Source organism: Dendrobates tinctorius, unplaced genomic scaffold, assembly GCF_039654945.1.
Source record: "Dendrobates tinctorius isolate UK_male_01 unplaced genomic scaffold, ASM3965494v1 ptg000170l, whole genome shotgun sequence".
NCBI lineage: Eukaryota > Metazoa > Chordata > Amphibia > Anura > Dendrobatidae > Dendrobates > Dendrobates tinctorius.
Window position 1 is genome coordinate 3,063,546 of NW_027361837.1, and position 22,825 is coordinate 3,086,370.

Here is a 22,825-nt window from a genome sequence, read left to right on the forward strand (position 1 = left end):
TTTGCCTACACTGGACTCGTTCCAACCTTCGTTCGGCATACTGAAGGTCTATGCGAGTGGCTATGGATATTAAATCATCCAGTGTAGTTGGAATCTTCCTAGTGGCCAAAGCATTCTTAATGTGGGCTACAAGACCCCTCCAAAACAGCATGATCAAGACCTTATCTGGTCATTCCAGCTCGGAAGCTAACGTCCGAAAACCGGCAAACTGGCTGGTCGGGATAAAGCCTTGCGTCAAGGCCAGGAGTTGGAACGTGGCGTCATGGTAACCTAGGGCCCTAGAAAGACCTGCTTCAGAGCACTCAAAAAACGAGAGGCGCTCCGAACCACCAGGTCCTTACATTCCCATAACAGCGTAGCGCACTCCAAGGCCCTGTCCATCAACAGCAAGACCACAAAACCCACTTTGGCCCGTTCAGATGAGAAAAGTGAACTCAGTAGCTCCAGCTGGATCGAGCATTGGGTCACGAATCCGCTGCAAGCCTTGCTATCCCCTGACTTATCGGGGAGTGGGAAGTGTAGAAAAAGCGGAACAGGAATCGCAGCTGAAACCCTAGTAGCGGCTTCACTGGCTGCCTGTGTCGCTACTGTGGATCGATCCACAGCTGAAGTTGCGCGCTCTAACGTGGACAACCTGCTCTCCAGCTACTGGATATTCCGTGGAAGCTGCTGCTCATCCGCCATTGCTAGCCGTCTAGACCGGGCACTAAGATACTGTTAGGGTTTGCGGATAGCACCAAATATAAATTATGAGAAGGTGCGATTGCAACCTGAGGTCCACCGTTCGGTGATGGAGGAACCGCAGCTAGGAAACTGACGGAGCGTAGCTTCAAGCAAGCGCCGAAAACACAGAGTTAAACGTCACTCGGTGTGAACAGAGTGCTAAGTACCTGACTCTGAATAGAAAGGAAAAATACAGGGCGCATCCACTGTGTAAAATCCGTATCAAAAAACACATTAACAGAGAAAAAGGAAGGTGCTCACCTATTGGGGTTGTGAGAAAGTCACAACACCCATAAACGCATGAGAAGCAGCAGCAAGTCTGCACAGGGTCCTAGGACAAATTTGCAAAAACGGCGTGAAAGTGCAATAAGGACTGCGCTTGCTTCTGGTGGAGTACAAAGTTCTTTATTCAGCCAATGCGTTTCCTGAGCCTACTGGCTCACTTCATCAGTAGCTGCCCTGATGAAGTGAGCCAGTAGGCTCAGGAAACGCGTTGGCTGAATAAAGAACTTTGTACTCCACCAGAAGCAAGCGCAGTCCTTATTGCACTTTCATGCCGTTTTTGCAAGTACCTGACTGTTACTCCACAGAGCAGCACACAAACTGAGAGCACTCTAAGCTATGCCCTGTTAGACATCACAGGAGCATAGTGGAAATGACGCTAGTGGGGTCCCTCTAGCTTAATCCCCCAAGGAAAATTAAGCTGGTGGTTGAGCCTGCTCTGACAAACTGTTTGTGCAAGTCAGCACATGCGCCGCCGCTGCCCGGTGCAGATGCTAAGCTCAAGCGGAAGTTCCCACCCTACACTGCCTGTCTAGACATTCATTCCAAAAGCTAGTAACAGCACACATGCACACAGGGTGGTACCGCTTCCACCAACACACATATTATCTTAGCGTGCTGACGCGCGATCCAGAGGACCTTTTATATGTTCCTGTACAAGTCCAGTCTGACAGGACTTTGCTCGTGGACCAATCCAGTATTGCCATGTCACCCGAGCAGCTCATAACCGACCACCAATGAGAGGTTGCCTCACAAGCATGCTCAGTAGAGTGATTTCTGGACTTGGGCTCAGGAACCTCTGTAAGCTGCTGCCTATTGATAGATACTATAGCTTTGGCTGGAGATCCAGTTGTAACCCAGCGAACACCATGAGTCTGAGCAAGATGCTGGGACCTACGTCTTTGCTGAGCAGCATCCACTGTGCCTGAAGCTGAATGGGAGACTGCAGAGGATGACACAGCTTGGCATCCACCTTATGCAGCGGGAGAATCCCAGAGCCTAACAGAGGGCTCTTCAAATGTGAAAGAAAACCTCAAGAGAAATAATGGGTCAGAAAATCACAAAAACAAACCGAGAAAAAACCCTAAAATATAACTTTTAATTCAATAGTAAAAAAAAAATGAAAATATCCAAAAACAGAAGGGTGCTAGGATCAGACAGGCACTTGTAACAAAAATCTAAATAGATGCAAAAGTAAAAAAAAAGGGGGGAACTAACCTCACCCTATTAGCCACTAACCAAGGCCCTACCTGACTGTGGACGTTGGCTCCCTAGTTGTTGACGATGTGGAGCCCCCACTCAATGTCGGTGGCCTTGAGAGCGCTAGAACACCCTACAAACAAACCAAAAAGGTGGGGATACACAGAAAAAAACACACACACACATATATATACAACTGAAAAAATACCCTAATGGGGAGCAAAAAATGTCTCATTTGAGAATAATCTTATCTCGAAGTGTTAAAGTGCTAATGTGCTGTAAACTTATCTCAAAGTAAAAAAATGCTGATAATGCAGAAATTGAACTTACCTCATAGTAAATACTGTACTTGTTCCGAGGGAGAAACAAGACCCTAATAACATGACCAGATGAAGTACAACATGTCATGAAAAAAGTATTCTCAGAATTATTGGGATCCGTTGAAGCGTTCCAGAGTTCCTACCTCATAGTGACAGTGGTCAGAATTGTAAAATTTGGCCTGGTCATGAAGGGGGAAACAGCCTGGGGGTGAAGTGGTTAATCGCTGTTATTTGTTTTAATTTTTTCATAATAAAGTTTAATTCTTTGGATGTGAAGTCCTTCTTTTTTGCATGTACGGTACTTATTGTTTCCCATTGGTTGACTTTATCTGCTTGACTGGTACTCCATGCATATTTATAGTTGTGCCTATCTCCACTTGTATCTACTGTATGTCAAAATTGTAGGTGATTTACGCCAATCTGATGTACAGAGCGATGTCACAGGCTCAGGAGAGATGTTAGAGAGATGTCACAGGCTCAGGAGAGATGTCAGAGGGATGTCACCGACTCAGGAGTTGTGCCTTTGCCTTCTGCAGCTGTCATATAGAGCCAGGTTTCATGTACCAGGCCGGACATGATGGAGATCTCTGCACTTTAACCCCTCATATGCCGCTGTCCGTAGAGGCATCAGCAAGTGAGGAAACTGCTAAATTAAGGACACTTTGTCAGACCATCGGCCCCTCTACAGCACAATCATAGAATACTGATAGCTGCAGTGGAAACATCGAGGCCTGACATATCCTTCCTTGTCTGCCAAATCGTTCAGCAATCATGTCACATCAGGGGCAAGACCTGATTGGCTGGCGAACAAAGACTGACAGTGGAGATCATGCACAGTTGTACTTAGGCAGAGCGTTAATTTAATGTGCATATATATATATATATATATATATACTATTAACCTGTTCTATGCCCAGGTGGCAAGCATTTTTATTGGTATATGGTCTCCCATCCTGGTATGTACTGCCCCCTCCTATCCTGGTATACATGGCCCCCTCATCCCTATAATGGTATTCATGGCCCCCTTATCCCTATTCTGGTATGCATGGCACCCCATTCTTCATCCTGGTATGTATGGTCCCCTCACCCCCCCAATCCTGGTATGCATGGTACCCCCTCATCCATATCCTGGTATTCATGGTTCCCTCACCCCCCCAATCCTGGTATGCATGGTACTCTGTTGTGAGTTCATTTTCCCCTTCGTCACTGAGGTCTGGTGAACTCCCTATTCTGGTGAAGGAAGGTAATGAGCCTGATTATCAGGCACCTGAACCTGATGAGGATGACTGGCTGAGTGGAGTCACGGACTGGATATAAGGCTGCTGACGCCCTTCTGCCCTGCGGGTGATTTCTCTGTGGACTTCTAGGACACCAGTCTGATTCCTGCTCCTCTAAGCTAAGTTTTTCTGCTTTGCCTGTTTGCATTAGTGTTTTGTTTTTGTTTTCCTTGCTTTTCTGGATTCTGCCATTCCCTGCTGGGGTGAGCTGAATCTCCTTTTGCTTGTAGCTCTGTCTTCAGAATATTCCTGAGTACTGACATAGCTTTTTTGAAGCCTAGCGTCTTCAGGGCCTTTTTCACTGTCGGTCTGTTGGCTCTTATTTTCATAGGGTTTTTCACGGATTGCAGACAGCAGACTTCCTGTCCTTTTCTATCTAGCTAGATTGGGCCCCGTCTTTGCTCAGTCTATCTTTCTGCCTGTGTTAGTGTTTTCATCTTGCTTCACCGTCATTATATGTTGCCTATTGCTTTGGGGTCTGCTCTGGGGCAGTTTAGTTTTCCCCTTTCTTTCTTTAGGCCTAGCTATTTCTCCGGCTGTGATCGAGGGGTCTAGGGCATCGTAGGAACCCCCCACGGCTACTGCTAGTTGTGTTGATGGGTTCAGGGGTCTGCAATCCGATAGCTGCCAACTTCTCTGGTTTTCTGGACTTAGCTAGCATTTTTGTTTTTGCCTCCTACGGTGACTCAATCATAACAGTACTCCCTCATCCATATCCTGGTATTCATGGTTCCCTCACCCCCTAATCCTGGTATGCATGGTACCCCCTCATACCTATCATGGTATGCATGGTCCCCTCACCCCCCATTCCTGGAATGCATGGTCCCCTCACCCTCCAATCCTGGTATGCATGGTTCCCTCACCCCCCAATCCTGGTATGCATGGTCCTCCCTCATCCCTATCGCAGGATGCATGGTACTCCACCCACCAATCCTGGTATGCATGGTCCCCTCATCCCCAATCCTGGTATACATGGCACCCCTTGCCTCCCAATTCTGGCATGCATGGTTCCCCTCACCCCCTATCCTGGTGTGCATGGTCCCCTCACCCCCCAATCCTGGTATGCAAGGCCCCCTCATCCCCCAATTCTGGTATGCATGGCCTCCTCACCTCCTAATTCTGGTATGCATGGTACCCCTCGCCCCCCTATCCTGGTATGCATGGTACCCCTCACCCCCCTATCCTGGTATGCATGGTACCCCTCACCCCCCAATCCTGGTATGCATGGTCCTCTCACCCCCCCAATCCTGGTATGCATGGTCCCCTCACCCCCAATCTGGGAATGCATGGTCCTCTCACCCCCATCCTGGTATGCATGTCCCCCTCACCCTCCAATCCGGGATTGCATGGTCCCCTCACCCTCTAATCCGGGAATGCATGGTCCCTTCACCCCCAATCTGAGAATGCATGGCCCCCTCACCCCCCAATTCTGGTATGCATGGTCCCCTCACCCCCCAATCCAGTAATGCATGGTCCCCTCACCCCCCAATCCAGTAATGCATGGTCCCCTCACCCCCCTTCCCCAATGCTGTGATTGCTGGACGGGGCGTGTTGTGATGCCGGACTCGGTACCAACGCAGTCCTCGCTTTCGGCGCCATTTTCTTGAAGATACACTGTAGTCTTCTACAACATGGCGGCGTAAAGCGAGGACTGCGCAGGCGCTGAGTCCGGCACCACAACACGCACTGTCCAGACATCACGGCCCAACAACGTAATGATTGGTTATTGACGCGGGGACTTGCCGTGATGTCAAGAGAGGGCCCGCGTCAATACCCGATCGTTAAGGCCTGTTTCACACCAGTCTTTTCAAATCAATCAAAATCCGCCAAAAATGTGGAAAAACTGATGCAAGCGGATGGTACGGATCCGTTTTTTGACAGATCCGCTATACGGATTTTAGTACGGATCCGTCAAAAACCGGATCCGTGCCATCCGTTGGATCCGTTGGATCCGTTGGATCCGTTTATTGACGGATCCGTTTTTCCAGACCTCCAAAATGGGATGCTCCCAAATATGATTGGCTCTTGGAAAATGCTCCCAAATGTGATTGCATCCTGGAAACTAGGGAAAACTATATCTATGGTGTTGTAAAACAATATCTTTGAAAGGTTGTAGAGCTAGTGGCAGCGATAGAATCATAGAATCATAGAATCGTAGAGTTGGAAGGGACCTCCTGGGCCATCTGGTCCAACCCCCTGCTCAAAGCAGGATTCGCTAAATCATCCCAGTCAGATGTCTGTCCAGCCTCTGTTTGAAGACTTCCATTGAAGGAGAACTCACCACTTCTCGTGGCAGCCTGTTCCACTCATTGATCACTCTAACTGTCAAAAAGTTTTTTCTAATATCTAATCTGTGTCTTTTCCCATTCAGTTTCATCCCATTGCTTCTAGTCTTTCCTTGTGCAAATGAGAATAAAGTTGATCCTTCTACAATGTGACAGCCCTTTAGATATTTGTAGACAGCTATTAAGTCTCCTCTCAGTCTTCTCTTTTGCAAACTAAACATTCCCAAATCCTGCAACCTTTCCTCATAAGACAGGGTTTGCAGACCGGTCACCATTCTGGTCGCTCTTTTCTGAACTTGCTCCAGTTTGTTGATGTCTTTTTTAAAATGTGGTGCCCAAAACTGGACACAATATTCCAGATGAGGTCTGACCAAAGAGGAGTAGAGGGAAATAATGACTTCACGTGATCTAGACTGACTCACGTGATCTAGAAGGCGTTATTGCGAGTATTAACAGCATCTGTGTGGAATTTGATTTTCACTGCAATCGTTTGGCAATTATTGCTCTCCAGAGGGTGAAAAGAAGACTGCGAATCCTGCATCAGATAAGGAAGAGACAACGGCAGTGGATTCAACCGATAAATGGACAGCAGTTTACCCTTGGCGTGTTTTCTACACTGTATCTGGAATTGAGGGAAAACCCGGATAAGTTCTTCGATTATGTGCGCATGAGACAGGACTTGTTTGAGATATTGGTGGAGCGTGTTGGAGCGCAAATCCGGTGAAGGGACACCTACATGCGCTTTTCTATTTCACCGGCGGAGCATTTGATGGTGACCCTTCGGTAAGTTATCTATTTTTTAAAAGGTTTCACATTTTGCTGACTTTTATTGTTATGTTATGGCTTGTATTTTGTATTAATTTTACTTTTTTCCCTTTTTTTTACCAGATTCCTGGCAACTGGAGAATCCTACACCTCCCTCCATTACCAGTTCCGGCTTGGGATATCGACAATATTTGGAATTGTCCAACAGACCTGCCGGGCATTGTGGGATTGTCTACATGAGGAATACATCCCATAGCCAACACAGGAAAGGTGGCTGGAGATTGCCGACAACTTTCAACAAATCTGCCAGTTTCCAAATTGTCGGTGCAGTTGATGGGAAGCATATAAGGATTGTGAAACCCATTGGATCTGGATCAGAATTTTTCAACTATAAGAAATTCTTTTCAATTGTACTGATGGCCATTGCAGACGCAAAATGCAAATTTATTGCGGTGGACATTGGTGCGTATGGTCGATCAAATGGTTCTCAGGTCTTCAAGATGTCCGCAATGGGCCGTCGTTTGTATGGAGACAATTTTGATTTTCCACCTCCAAGACCACTCCCTGAAACAACAGGCCCACCAATGCCATTTGTGTGTGTTGGTGACGACGCATTTCACCTGTCCAAACATCTTCTCAAGCCATATGGTAGTCATGGATTGACACACAGCAAAAAAATATTTAACTATCGATTAACAAGAGCACGAAGAGTGGTGGAGTGCGCTTTTGGGATTTTTAATGCTAAATGGAGAGTGCTGTTAACGGCCATAAAATTGAAAACTGATACTGTGGATGAGTTGGTGAAGGCGTGTGTCATCCTGCACAACTTTCTACTTTCAAAGGAACCTGTTTCCATGGAAGAAAATGTTTGTGAAACCACCTTGTGGGTTTATCAGCAGACAAGTGTTCGGAGTACTGTGTCAGTGGCAAGAATGAGGGACACATTTTCGGATTATTTTCTGACAACAGAAGGAAGAGTTGACTGGCAAGATGACATGGTATAATTTTTTTTTTTTTTTTTTTTACTAAGGTTCCTTTTTTTGGATAAGAAAAACTTTACTAATTTTTCCTTTTTTCTTTCTTTCATAGTTTTGATACCTTTACACCAATTGTGGGTAATAACAGTGTTGTGTTTTTTTACCTTTACACCACTGGTGTGCTTTGAAATGTTACCAAGTGTTGTGTATTTGTATCTGTACACCACCGGTGTACTTTCAACCTTTACCAAAAACTAAAGAAAAAAAGGAAACTACACAATAAAGTTGTTTTGAAACAAAAACATGTTTATTTTTGCATTTTTCAAAATTATACTGTTTTAATTTTTTAGAAAACAGTATTTAAAATATTTTTAAGAAAATTAAAGATGCCGGTATTGTTGGGTGGAGATATCATCGGAGGGGTTAACTGGGTTGACCACATCGAAGGGGGGGGTGGAGGACTGGGAACGGAGTTGGTGAGGATCAGAAGTGGAAGGGGGGTTGAAAACATGAGGTTGGGACGGGAGTTGATGGACAGAGGAGGTTTGTGGGAACATTGAAGGTGTGTGTGGGAGTGGGTATGGTGAGGGCATTGGGGTATAATGCAATGGGGGAAGGAAGGTACCGGGAAGAATGGAATGGGGAACTAGAGAAAGGAGGAGTGGTAGGAGGATGGATGGTGGTGGAAGGATGGACAGAGGGAGGATGGACGGTGGCATGAGGTGATGGAATAGGTGCATGGGTAGAATGGGATGCTTCGGACACTGCAGCCGCTAGAGAATTGTGACAGGCTTGCATCACATGCATCTGGTGAGTATTTAAACCTTCCATTTGCCGGACAACTGACTGAAAAAAAAGTGTCTCGGCGTCTGGTTTGACTCTGAATTCATCCGTTCCATGTAGCTTCTGAGTTCCATGATACTTTGATTTATCATGTTCAACCCAGAAGCTAACTGTTGCCCAAAAATGTGGAAAGCATTCTGGATGGATGAGTTCAGACTCAAACAGTCAGACAAGGTCATCCTTTCCAGACCTCTCAGACGCTGCCGTCCAGAACCAAAAGTTGGTCGAGATGTTGCGGCAGTGTCAGAGGGGTGGGGTAAAGGGTACTGTAAATCGTCACCTGCAGCTTCATGTGATGAAGTCTGCCCTGCTGCTCCAGTGCTGGTGGAAGGAAAAGAGGGGTCGGATACCTTGATGTGGTCACCGGTGGCGGTCTCTGAAGGGATCCCTCCAGAGGGAGGCAACTCAGAAGCAGGCTCCCGAGTGCTGCAGACGGTGCTAAAAAAAGAGAAAAAAAAAATATTAATATATTGATTTCATTTAACATTGCTGAAAAAAAAATAGGTTAAACATGTAAACATTTGTACTACAGAAATGGTGTGTGGAATATTTACCTTCTGCTCACCATCGTCGACCGGAGGAACGACAGGGCTCTGTAATGTTTATACGGGTTGCTCCTGCGTCCTCTCGATCCACTCGGGGCCTGCATCTCCTTGTTGAAGTCCCTCTTGAAGCGATTCCTGAGCGACCGCCACCGTATGATAACCCTGTCACCTGTGAAGGAAAAAAAGTGGTTAATATTCAACTCTTTACATGCTGTAATAAAAGTTATTGAAACTGGAATACACAAAATCCCTGGCCCTCGCATCAAGCTCCTCCCAGTTCTCAACAACCTCCGAACACACCTCATCCCATAGCTGTCGGGTGGTTGGTTGGTCGGCATGTAAGCGGTTTGCCGTGTTCTACAGCGGCTCCCGTGGTTGCACAACCTCAATGAGGGCGTCCACATCAATCACAAGAGATTCTTGCACACGTCTGTGGGGAGCACGCTGTGAAACCTGTGAAGAAAAAAAAAAAGGATTACATTCAAACACATGAGGTTCATTAATCAATCACCCAAATGAAGGGTTACTTACCTTTCGCCGACGACCAGAAGAATCACCTCGACGACGCTGGGATGTCCTGGGAGTCGCTCTAGTGCGGGCACCGGATTCTGAAGACTGTTAAAAAAATAATAAATTTTTGGGGTTGGATGAATGTGTAGTTATTGTGTGTGCTGTGATGAATGTTTGTGTTGGGTGTAGCATTATGTATGCATGAGTTTTTGTATCTGCTAAACTTACACTCTGCGCGCCCCCTCCTTGCATCTCTCCACCCTGCATGTCTCCTGGAAGCTCCTCAGATTCAGTTTTCTGTGAAAACAATACATGCATATAGGGTTAAAAAAAATTGTAAAATAAGAGAAAAAAAAAAAAATTATTTACCTCCGTTCGCTGATGATGTGAGGGGGAGCTCCCAGAAGAAGACATTATTGCTGCGGCCTGGCTTGCGGGTCCTTCCTCAACGGATCGCTGGCGATTCTGCTGTGGCCTGGCGGGTCCTTGCTGAACGGATCTGCAAGTATAAAGACACTTGTTAAGCTACTATACAAAGGATAACAAAAGCTTTCAGGCCTTTATACTTACTGGAAAAACTGAAGGTTTTCCAATGTGGGTCTGCTGCGGCCTGGCGGGTCCTTCCTGAACGGATCTGCAAGTTTAAAGACACTTTGTTAAGCTACTATACAAAGCATAACAAAACCTTTCAGGCCTTTATACTTACTGGAAAAACTGAAGGTTTTACAATGCAGTTCTGCTGCGGTATGGCAGGTATGCTGAGGTCTGGAGGTGCAGCAGTGCTTCCTGAACTGATCTGCAAGTATAAAGAGAATTTTAATAACCTAAAAAAATAAATTCTTCATTGGTATTAATGTGTGTAAATTCCCTGAAAATCTCTCACTGAGAGTGTAAACACACTGTGATTGCATGTGTGTAATTCCTGAGTATACCCACACTTTTAGTGTTTGCATGTGTGTAAATTCCCAGAAAATGTCTCACGGAGAGTGTAACCACACTGTGATTGGGTGTTTAATTCCCTGAAACTCTCACTGAGAGTATACCCAAGTGTTTGCATGTTCCCAGAAAATCTCTCACGGAGAGTGTAACCACACTGTGATTGGGTGTGTAATTCCCTGAAACTCACTGAGAGTATACCCAAGTGTTTGCATGTGTGTAAATTCCCTGAAAATCTCACGGAGAGTGTAACCACATTTGTATACCAAAAACCAACACTTAATGTTACCTTTTTTGCATGTATACCCATACTTAATTTTACCTGGTTTTAAAATAATGCTACAGACAGTTTTTATAAACCGTTTTTATTAATTTTTTTTTTTCCACAAGTAGGAGCTACTCTGCTCTTTTTATTTTAAATACCACAATAAATGAAAAATAAAAAAACAGTGATATACTACAGTAACAGCACATACAATACACAACACAATCACAGCACAATTGCAAATAAAATTACAGTACTATGAAAATAAAATGCAGTACACATGCAACAGAGAAACAAGTATGAAAAATAAAGCATAATAAAAATACACACACAGACATGCAACACTGGGAGGCCACGAACATACATGCAGGAAGGCAGACCACACACACACAGGCAGGCAAGCCACAGACACACACAGACATGCCCCACACAAATTGTAGGCTTTGCTAGCAGGCTGTTGGTGCAATGGCAGGCCTCTCCGTCCTGGTTTGGTGCTGGGCAGGTGCTGGCAGGCCTCTTGCTCCAGGGGTCTTGCTGCTGGGGTCTTGCTGCTGGGCAGGTTATGGCTGGCAGGCTATGTCTCTGTCTTTCTTCTGTTGCTGGTGCTGGATGTCTGGGCCCAATGATTAATTAGCCCACCTTATATAGTTTTTGGACTGTCTGGAAAAGTATCTTTTTTTTCTGAGCATGCTCAGTGCGAAAAAGCGGATTCCGGTGGATCCGCCGCCCATAGGCGCCCATTCTACCACATGGCGGATGACGGCGGATCCGCCTTTTCCCGCCATTTTGACGGCGCCAAAAAATGTTGCAAAGTCCGTTCACCTCAGACAAAATCCACCAAAAATCTGGCGGATCCGCCGAATAGCGGACGTAACAGACGACCATCCGCCAAAATCCGCCACTAATGTATCTCAATGGGAAAAAATGGCGGATCCGCCATTTTCAAATTTTGGTAGATTTTGACTGATGGTGAAAAACTGATGTGTGAAACAGGCCTAAGTTGTTGTTTCGTCACCGTGATGTCTGGAGAGGGAGTGTTGTGGTGCCGGATTCGGCGCCTGCGCAGTCCTCGCTTTCCGGTGCCATTTCTTAAAGACACACTGCAGTGTGTCTTCTACAAAATGGCAAAACACAAGCCGCGTAGACACCATCACATGTTTCTCAACGCAAGCAATGACTAGCCAGGTCTTTCCCCGGGAAGGAACAACCACGGGAAGGGCAATCTCCAATGAAGGAAACCACCTATGCCAAAACATGGTATCCATCCACAGACAGCTGTTTCGGGGTATTGCCCCTCATCAGTGTGGAGTAGGAAACTGGCTAGTAGGAGCAATGCCTAGTAAAAGACCGGGGAAAGACCTGGCTAGTCATTGCTTGCGTTGAGAAACATGTGATGGTGTCTCCACGGCTTGTGTTTTGCATGTTTTTGCATATTTCCCATAAGGGATGGGGCATTGCTCTAGAATCACTGCGTTGAGAAACGTGATGGTGTCTCCGCAGTGTTGGATGTTGATCTCCATGAGTTCATTCATCCTCATTTTTCACATTCCACAAAATGGCGGCGGTAAGCGCAGACTGTGCATGCGCTGATTCCGGCGCCACTACTTGCCCACTCCTAACATCACATGAAGACGCAAGACCCCGCGGCAGCAGCAACACCAGATCGGTAAGGTGTTGTGTAGATTGCGGTATGCGTTCAGTGCTTACGCAAACCGCGATCTCCTGGGGGGATGCGTCACTCTGTCTGGAGCAATACTGCGCAGTGCGCAGGCACGTCGTGCTTGCGCAGTCTATAGAGGCTTCAGACAGTGACCCTTACAGCGTTGTGGCGCTCGCGGCCGTGCCCGGCCTCGCCTCCGCGCCGGCTGTTGCCGCCGGCGCCCCCGCCGCAGCGCAATCTCTTACCCAGCTCTCTGTCCTCTGACGTCCCCGCGCCTCCTCCTTAGGTCGCGGGCGCGCGCCAGCGCGCTCTCTTCTGTCGGCGGTGGGCGGTCCTATGATATTTCAGGCGTTCTCTCTGTAGAGAGGACGCCTGAGGATAGTGTGTGCTTTACGCTCTGTTCTGGCCCCCTCTGTCGTTGTAGGGATCTAGTTTAGGTCCTCTTCCTGTCTCCCTGCTGGTCTCCGTTCTGTCTCGCCTTCTCCTTGTCTCTCCCTCTTTCCGCTCCCTAGGTCTCGTATGTAACCGTCCCTGTACTTCCATCTGTGTCCTCCTAGTGTGCACTCCCTCTGCTCCTGTGCCTCCTCCTGTGACCCTACTAGTAGCGGCTGCCTGCCGCCTCCTCATCCTATACCCTGCTCTGTCCAGCGTTCTTGGCCACGCTGTTGCTCTGTGTCCCCGAGCCGTCCCTCCTGGTACCGGCTGTCGTGGTTCTGTCCTCTGCGGTTTTGCCCCTAACGATCCCTGTATAGGGGTCGGTCATCACCTGGCGCGCTCGACCCAGAGGGTCCACTCTCGGACGTAGGCCATCCCCGGAACGTTACAGCGTTATATTAAAGACTAGCTGAAGAGCCCGGCGCTGCCCAGGCATAGTAACTAACTACGGTTAGTTATGACAAATTATAATGAAAAAAAATAAAAATATATATAATGTATATAGCTGAGTGTAGAGTCCTGCCCATTCCACATAGCCACATTCACTATAATATCCCACATCATCCTGTCAGCCAGAGCTACCGGACTACTACCCATAATATCCCACATCATCAGCCAGAGCCACTGGACAACTACCACTAATATCCCACATCATCCTGTCAGCCAGAGCCACTGGACAACTACCACTAATATCCCACATCATCCTGTCAGCCAGAGCTACCGGACTACTACCCATAATATCCCACATCGTCCCATCAGCCAGAGCCACCGGACAACTACCACTAATATCCCACTTAATCCCGTCAGCCTGGAGTCATAACCAGAGCGCTGAGTGGAACGGTCCTAACTTCCATACTGGGGATTCCTTTAAGAGAGGCCTGGCATCAGAACCAGAGCGCTGAGTGGATTTGCCCTGACTTCCATACCAATGATCCCTTTAATAGAAGCCTGGGGTGAGAATCAGAGCGCTGAGGGATTTACCCTAACTTCCATACTGGAGATCCCTTTAAGAGAGGCCTGGGGTTGGTACCAAAGCGCACAGTGGATTTTCCCTCACTTCTGTACCGATCATTGCTTTAAGAGAGGACTTGGTTCAGAAGCAGAGCGCTGAGTGGATTTGCCCTAACTTCCATACCGGGGATCCCTTTAAGAGAGCCTGGGATCAGAACCAGAACGCTGAGTGTATTTGCCCTGACTTGCATACCAATGAACCCTTTAATAGAACCCTGGGGTCATAATCAGAGCGCCGAGGGATTTGCCCTAAATTTCATACAGGATATCCCTTTAAGAGAGCCTGGGGTCAGTACCAGGGCAATTGCCCTGACTTCCATACCGGGGATCTGTTTAAGAGAGACCTGGGGTCAGAATTAAAGAGCTAGATGGATTTGCCCTGACTTCCATACCGGAGATCCCTTTAAGAAGGGCCTGGGATCAGTACCAAAGTGCAGAGTAGATTTGCCCTAAATTCCATACTAATGATCCCTTTAAGAGACCACAGAGCTGAGTGGAACTGTCCTAACTTCCATAGCGGGGATCCCTTTAAGAGAGGCCTGGAGTCAAAACCAAAGCGCTGGATGGATTTGCTCTGACTTCCATGCTAATGATCCCTTTAAAAGGGAAGATGTGCCTACGGGATGGAGGATGTGTGATGGTACATGGGCACAGGAGGGGGGATTAATTTCTGTCATGTACTCACTGCTCCTTTCTGGGGGTCAGACAATGGCTGGGAGCTTATGTTCCCAGGGATGCTAGATTTCTCCCATCATGTCAGTGTCTGCTGAGGTGTTGTCAAGTGGGAAAACTGTTGGTCATAGCAACCAATCATAGCTCAGCTTCTTTTAACCAGCTCTGGTGAAATGAGAGATGCTTAGTGATTGTTTGCAAGGAAAACTGTTGGTCATGGCAACCAATCACAGCTCAGCTTTTTTTGAACAGCTCTGGTGAAATGAAAGATGCTTCGTGATTGGTTGGTGATACACACACACACATTCATTTTTGTATATAGAGATAATTATACAGGGAGGGCCATTTATATTGATACACCTAAAACACCTAAATAAAATGGGAATGGTTGGTGATATCAACTTCTTGTTTGTGGCACATTAGTATATGGGAGAGGAAAATGCCAAACAACCTGAATATATCATTATCTATATACAGTATATACCACGATTTAGAGGGAATCTGTCACCCCTTTTTTCGACTATTCGCAGCTGGCACCGACATTAGGGGCTTATCTACAGCATTACAGAAAGCTCTCCTTTGCTTCTCATTGATGAAAGGCTTTTTTTCTACCTTTACATGACTTGAGCCCTGCCTCTAGAAGCCTGTTAAGAACTGTTCTTGCTGTGCATTTCACCCCAGCTGCCATTTGCCATTCCTTTTGTAGGACACTTGATGTCATCCTGCGGTTGCTGAGTAAGATTTGATTAAGATGACTGTCATCGCGGTCAGTGGAGAGTTGTTTTCACCCTTTGCCAGTGTGAAGCTTGGTTGTCCCTAATGACTGCTGCTTGACCTTGTTGTAATGGATTGCCGTCTTAGAAATTTTAAGGATGGAGGCAGCATGATGCTCACTGTATCCCTCTGCTAGTAAAGCCAGAAATGAGCCCTTCATTTCCGAACTCAAGACTTTTCTTTTCAACTCTTTTGGCATGGTTAAGTTATTTTTTCATTCCTATTACTTTTGGGATATTACTAGCAGGGCTGTGGAGTCGGTAAGCCAAACCTGCGACTCCGACTCCTCAATTTCCCTTACACCGACTCCGACTCCGACTCCGACTCCGACTCCCACACATATTGCTTATATTTAAGTGAAAAATTTATTGTAGTACAATGTGAACCTCAGACATTTAATCATTTTTATGATCCAATAATCAAGATATTTAGATAGAACAGAATATATATTGGTGTACTACCCGGTTTTCATTCTTTTTGGTACAGATACGATATGGATAGACAGATATGGATAAATGGATAGATAGAGCAGATTTCTAATCTGCTTTTGCTATTGAAAACATTATCTATGAGCTCAAAAACCTTTCAGGTGATGCAGTTTTTTAAAAAGATGATCAACTTTTGCAGCTGAAAAACGTATCCTCAAAAAACACAGGAAAAGCGCTGTGTGTGAATGTAGCCTTAGATCAGGAATATAACAGCCATTTATAGGACATTTCATAACTTTCCCAAACTCCTATGAAAAAAAATTCAGCACATCCTGCTTTGAATTACTGTACCCAATTTATTATATATTTTAGGAGTCGGTCCATTTTATACCGACTCCAACTCCGACTCCATCAAAATGAGCACCGACTCCGACTCCACGACTCCGACTCCACAGCCCTGATTACTAGCACGTCTTTTGCCATCCAGCTTGTCCTATTGCAAAGAGGATTGTGAACGCTACAGCAGGATTTTTTATACTTTCCTTCGTTAAATAAGATTTGGTTCAGTTGATCACCTAATCAGAAGCACGATATGTAGAATGAGGTGTACTCTGGTTGGAATTCAACTGACACTGGAATGGAATGGCTGTCAGACATGTAGAGAAGCTGATTTTTATAAAGCTGTGCAGTTGTCTCTTAATTTTTGCCAGAGCTGTATATATAGTGTGAAAGAAAAAAACCTATAAATATAAAAGAAACACAAATGCTAGTTTTATCAATTAAAAATGGTTTAGTGGAAAAAAAAAGTATAGGACCTGTACAAATAACATTATATTATTTGTTGTGCATGGTGAATGCTGTGAAAAAAAAATATGAAAAACTCTGCCAGAATTGCCGTTTATGTTAATTTTTTTAACAAAAAAAAAAAATTTGAAGACATCCTGCAATAAATTCTACCACTCAATCCACAAAGAAACAAGCCATCATACAGCTCTGTATTGATAAAAATTAAACAGACCAGTAAATGACACATCCCTGGAATGGGGATCTCTGCTCCTGCATTATGCTGCTCTCAGATTAGGTGGGGAAACCTGGTGACAGATCTTTTTTATTTGACAATTACTTTGTAGGATTCATATTCATAAAGACATGCCAACAACTATTTATATTTTTGTAGGAAGAGCTGGATATTAGACCTAAAGTTTCTTCTCTTCTGAGCCGCCTTGTAAACTACACAAACCTAACGCAGGGAGCAAAGGAGCATGAAGAAGCTGAAACTGGAGATGGTACTCGAAAGAAAGTACTCAAGGTAAAGGCTTTGTTGGATGATTAATAATCTGAAATACATTGTATACAAATGTTTTATACTGTATGTAAAGGCTAAATGTTAAAATACACCCATTGCTGTATTTTATATAGATCTGCATATTGCTTCTTTTTTATATGAATATGAACTTATATCAGTCACCAAGTGGTGGCAACAGGCAGCAAAATCTAATTGTATGAAGCATAGTCAGTACGTTCTCCTGTAAAGCATGGGTCCTTATTAGGAGCAAGTTGGAGCTTTCATATGCTCTAGAATAGGGCCAGTCTGGCAGTTCTGGCAAATGCTATATGGGCAGTGGGCCACTTGCTCATTCCAAGGACAAACATGCACACCTCCCAGCAACTCTGGCCTCTCTGCTTTAACCCTTTATTCAGGGCCAGCTCCAGGTTTTCGTGGGCCCCGGGCGAAATAGCCACGAAAGATACCACGATTCATGATGCACAGATATGGCTGAGATGTATAGGTATAGTACATTGCCAAAGATTTCACTTTTCACATTACATGAGTGATATCTATTGTAAATTCTACAATAGGTCAGAAACCGGACAGTTTAGTCCTCCAAACAGTATTATAGGCTCCACTAGTGCGCCTTAGAGAATAACGAGCCCCATATACTGCTCCGTACAGAATAAAGAGCCCCATATATTGCTCTTTGCAAAATAATGCGCCCCATATATTGCTCCGTACAGAATGAGCCCCATATATTGCTCCATACAGAAGAATGAGCCCCATATATTGCTCCGTACAGTATGATGAACCCCATATAATGTTCCATACAGAATACTGCTCCATACGGTATAATGAGCCCTATATATTGCTCTGTACAGTATAATGAACCTCATATAATGCTCCATACAGAATAATGGGCCCCATATAATGCTCCATACAGTATGATGAGCCCCATATATTGCTCCATACAGAATGAGCCCATATATTGCTCCATACAGAATAATGAGCCCCATATATTGCTCCATACAAAATAATGGGCCATATATAATGATCCATACTGAATAATAGGCCCCATATAATGCTAAATACAGAATAAAGGGCCCCATATAATGCTCTATACTGAATAATGGGCCCCATATAATGCCCCATACAGAATAATGCTCTATAGTATAATGAGCCACATATATTGCTCCATAAGGAATAATGCGCCCCATATAATGCTCCATAGAGTATAGAATTGGCTATATATATATATATATATATATATATATATATATATATTGCACCTTACAGTTTAAAGCTCCATAAAGAAAAGTGAGTCACGCATATTGCTCTATACGTAATGAGTCTCATATAATGTTCCATACAGTAAATAATGGGCTCCATATAATTCTTCAGTATATGATGAGCCTCATGTATTGCTTCATACAGTATAATGAGTCCCATATAATGCTTCATACAGAATAGTCCCCATATAATGCTCCATATATAATAGGCCCCATATGATACTCCAGTGTATGATTGGCCCATATATGATGCTCCAGTGTATAATGGACCCCATATATGATGCTCCAGTGTATGATGGACCATATATGATGCTCCATTGTATAATGGTCCCCATATACAATGCTCCATTATATGATAGGCCCCATATATAATGCATCAGTGTATAATGTCATGATGATGCTCCTGTTATGAATGAGTCACCGTAGGAGGCAAAAGCAGAAATACAAGCTAAGTCCAGAAAACCAGAGAAGTTGGCAACTATCAGATTGCAGACCCCTGAACCTATCAACACAACTAGCAGTAGCCGTGGGGGGTTCCTACGATGCCCTAGACCCCTCGATCACAGCCGGAGAAATACATAGGCCTAAAGAAAGAAAGGGGAAATCTAAACTGCCCCAGTGCAGACCCCAAAGCAATAGGCAGCCCCCAACATATAATGACTGTGAAGCAAGATGAAAATACTAACACAGACAGAAAGATAGACTGAGCAAAGACGGGGGCCCCAAAACTACCTAGATAGGAAAGGACAGGAAGGCTGCTGTCTGCAATCTGCCAAAACCCTATCAAAGACATAAGCCAACCAGCTGATATGAAAAAGTCCCTGAAGCAGCTAGGCTTCCAAAACTGAATCAGCACTCAGGTATTTTCAGAAGACAGAGCTAAATGAATTCAGCACACCCCAGCAGGGAATGGCAGAAATCCAGAAAAACAAAGCAAAAACAAAGTCAAAGCACAAAAGCAAAAGGCCGAGCAGCAAACTTAGCTTTGGAGGAGCAGGAATTCAGACTGGTCTCCAAGGATCCCACAGAGAAATCACCCGCAGGGCAGAAGGGCGTCGGCAGCATTATATCCAGTCCATAACTCCACTCAGCCAGTCACAATCATCAGCCTCAGGTGTTTGACAATCAGGCTCACTACCTTTCTTTACCAGAAGAGGGAGTTCCTCGGGCCTCAGTAATGAAGGGGAAAATGAACTCACAACATGCTCCAATGTATGATGGGCCCATATATGATGCTCCAGTGTATAATGGGCCCTATATACAGTGGGGAAAAAGTATTTAGTCAGCCACCAATTATGCACGTTCTCCCACTTAAAAGGATGAGAGAGGCCTGTAACTGACATCATAGGTAGACCACAACTATGAGAGTCAAAATGAGAAAACAAATCCAGAAAATCACCTTGTCTGATTTGGTAAGATTTATTTAGCAAATTATGGTGGAAAATAATTATTTGGTCATTAACAAAAGTTTATCTCACTATTTTGTTATATATCCTTTGTTGGCAATGACAGAGGTCAAACGTTTTGTGTTAGTCTTCACAAGGTTGGCACACACTGTTGGTGGTATGTTGGCCCATTCCTCCATGCAGCTCTCCTCTAGAGCAGTGATGATTTTGGCCTGTTGCTAAAGGTTTTCTATTTGGTTGAGATCTGGAGACTGGCTAGGCCACTCCTGGACCTTCATATCCTTCTTACGAAGGCACTCCTTCGTTGCCCTGGCAGTGTGCTTGGGATCATCATCATGCTGAAAGACTCATTCACGTTTCATCTTCAATGCCTAAAATTTCATGATACATGGCCCCATTCATTCTTTCATGTACAAGGATCAGACGTCCTGGTCCGTTTGCAGAGAAGCGGCCCCAAAGCATGATGTTGCCACCCCCATGCTTCACAGTAGGTATGGTGTTCTTTGGATGCAACTCAGCATTCTGTCTCCTCCAAATATAACGAGTTTTGTTTCTACCAAACAGTTCTACTTTGATTTCATCAGACCATATGACATTCTCTCAATACTCTTCTGGATAATCCAAATGCTCTCTAGCAAGCTTCAGACGGGCCCGGACATGTACTGACTTTAGAAGAGGGACACGTCTGGCACTGCAGGATCTGAGTCTCTGACGGTGTAGTGTGTTACTGATGGTAGCCTTTGTTATGATGGTCTCAGCTCTATGCAGGGCATTCACTAGGTTCCCCCCCTCTATGTTGTACTGGGATTTTTGCTTACCGTTCTTATGATCATTTTGACCCCATGGCGTGGAGCCCCAGATAGAGGGAGATTATCATTGGCCTTGTATGTCTTCCATGTTCTTATTATTGCTCTCACAGTTGATTTCATCACACCAAGCTGCTTGCCTATTGCAGATTCAGTCTTCCCAGCCTGGTGCAGGGCTACAATTTTGTTTCTGGTGTCCTTCGACAGCTCTTTGGTCTTCACCATAGTGGAGTTTGGAGCGTAACTGTTTGAGGTTGTGGACAGGTGACTTTTATACTGATAACAAGTTCAAACAGGTACCATTACTACTGGTAATGAGTGGAGGACAGAGGAGCCTGGCTTTCTGACTCCTGGCTTCGCCTCTGACGATACTCGGTCTCCCCCCCCCCCCCCCACCTTTGGCACCTCGTGATTTCATGGTTTTGATCTCCGCTGGTTTGACTACTCTCCTGTGTTTATCGTCTCCTCTGCACCCCGTGTCTGGCTCTGCCCCCAACCACCTCCTACTCTGTCACATGGTTCAGGTCCTGTTTGTACCTGATGTGTTTGGTGTGTTTCCTGTCGTTCTGCTCTCCATTCCCTGGCTGCAGTGTGCAGCATTCTCTGCAGCAGTTACCCTGTCACGTGGTTCAGGTCCTGTTTGTACCCGGTGAGTTCTCCGCTGCTCTGCTCCTGACTCCCTGGCTGCAGCGTGCTATACCTGGGAGTCGTGACATTATAGCTGAATGTACAGTCTTACCCTGGTGGTGGGGTGTTAGCATATTATGGATCCGGTACGGACTCTCACAGACCAGGTTGTTGAGCTCTCTCAGCTCATGCGGAAGCTGTCTGTGGAGCAGCAAGACCTGGTTCATTCGCACCAATAGGTGCAGAGAGATGTGGCAGATGCTCTACAGGGGTCTGTTTCGTCAGGGTTCTGGGAGGGGTGCCCACTGATGTTTCTCTTGCAGACCCCGGCCCCCCCGGTGAAGTTACCCGACAATTTTTCTGAGATAAAAAATTGATTAGAGTCTTAAGGGAGGGGTGCAAGTTGTTTTTCTCTTTCCCCCATGACGGCACCACGGAGAGAGAGAGGGATCCGCCCTCAGGGACAGGAAAACTACAGATGAAAAAGGCGGTACCTCTCTCCCACATCAGTTGGTTTCCTGTCCCTGTCCTGTACCTGGAAGTCGTCGCAGGATTCCAGGGACCGATCCAGACCGGCAATAGGCAGCGGGGCTCCCTGCCTCGGCTGGGTCGAGGCCTTGAACAGGCTCCCCCCCGAAGCACCACCATTGGGGTCGGCGGGCCTTGATGGTGAGTGGGGAGAGGCAGTGAAGAATCCAGGAATTCTGCCGATCCAAGGAAAAAAGGGAAAAAGGAAGGAAAAAAAAAAAAAAAGGGGACTCCTGCAGTATAGTGACGGCGGTCACTACAGGAGAGCCCAGCCGATCTGATAAGGGGCCGGGCAGGTGGCGGTGGTCACCAAGGGCCATACAGCAGAGCCTGCCATACCTGGGACGGAGGTGGGGCCACCGAGAGCCGGGAAGCGGGCAGGCCTCTGCAGCGCACAGCGGGGGCGGCGGCGGTCACCGGAGCCAGGTGTGCAGCGCCGGGAGGCCGCAGGAAACCAGCGCCGGACGCGCGGTACACCGGAGGATGGGGGCGCGCGCCATGTCAGCTCCCTTAAGGGAAACGGAGGCGCGGTACACGCTGGGTGATCTCGTGGTACGCATGCGCGAGACTTCCGGCGGGCCACGGTACTTCCGGCGGGGCGCAGGGATCCCTGGAAAGGGGGTGGCGGCGGGAAACTCAAATTCAAAAAAAAAAAAAAGTTTAAAAAGAGCAAAGGAGAAAAAGAAAGTGGTCACCATGAGTGGGAAACCACAGAAGGAGAAGGAGACATGGCGGCGGTCCCCGAAGCAGGGACCACAGCAAACGCAGGAACAGCACCAACAGCGCCAGCGCAACTCTTCCAAGCAGCGCAGCAGCAGCGGTCACACAAGATCGCGGCGCAGCCAAATCTCCACCATGGCGGCACAGCCAGAAGTGGATTCAGCAGTGGAGATAATCCCTACGCCCGAGACGTTATCGTTCGTTCCACAGGAGGGTGAGTGATCTCCGTGAATGCCCGTCTGTTAATTTGCGACTATTAATTTTTCTT

At 46.1% G+C, this 22,825-nt stretch overlaps 1 protein-coding gene across 1 annotated transcript in view; it reads left to right on the forward strand.

Annotated features, from left to right (window-relative positions):
- The window catches only part of SLC12A4 (solute carrier family 12 member 4), a 423,457-nt gene that overhangs the window by 66,657 nt on the left and 333,975 nt on the right, over nt 1-22,825 (forward strand). The window contains exon 3 of the mRNA XM_073550797.1: nt 17,086-17,217. Coding sequence (XP_073406898.1) covers nt 17,086-17,217 — 132 coding nt within the window. The remainder of the gene's footprint in view (nt 1-17,085; nt 17,218-22,825) is intronic.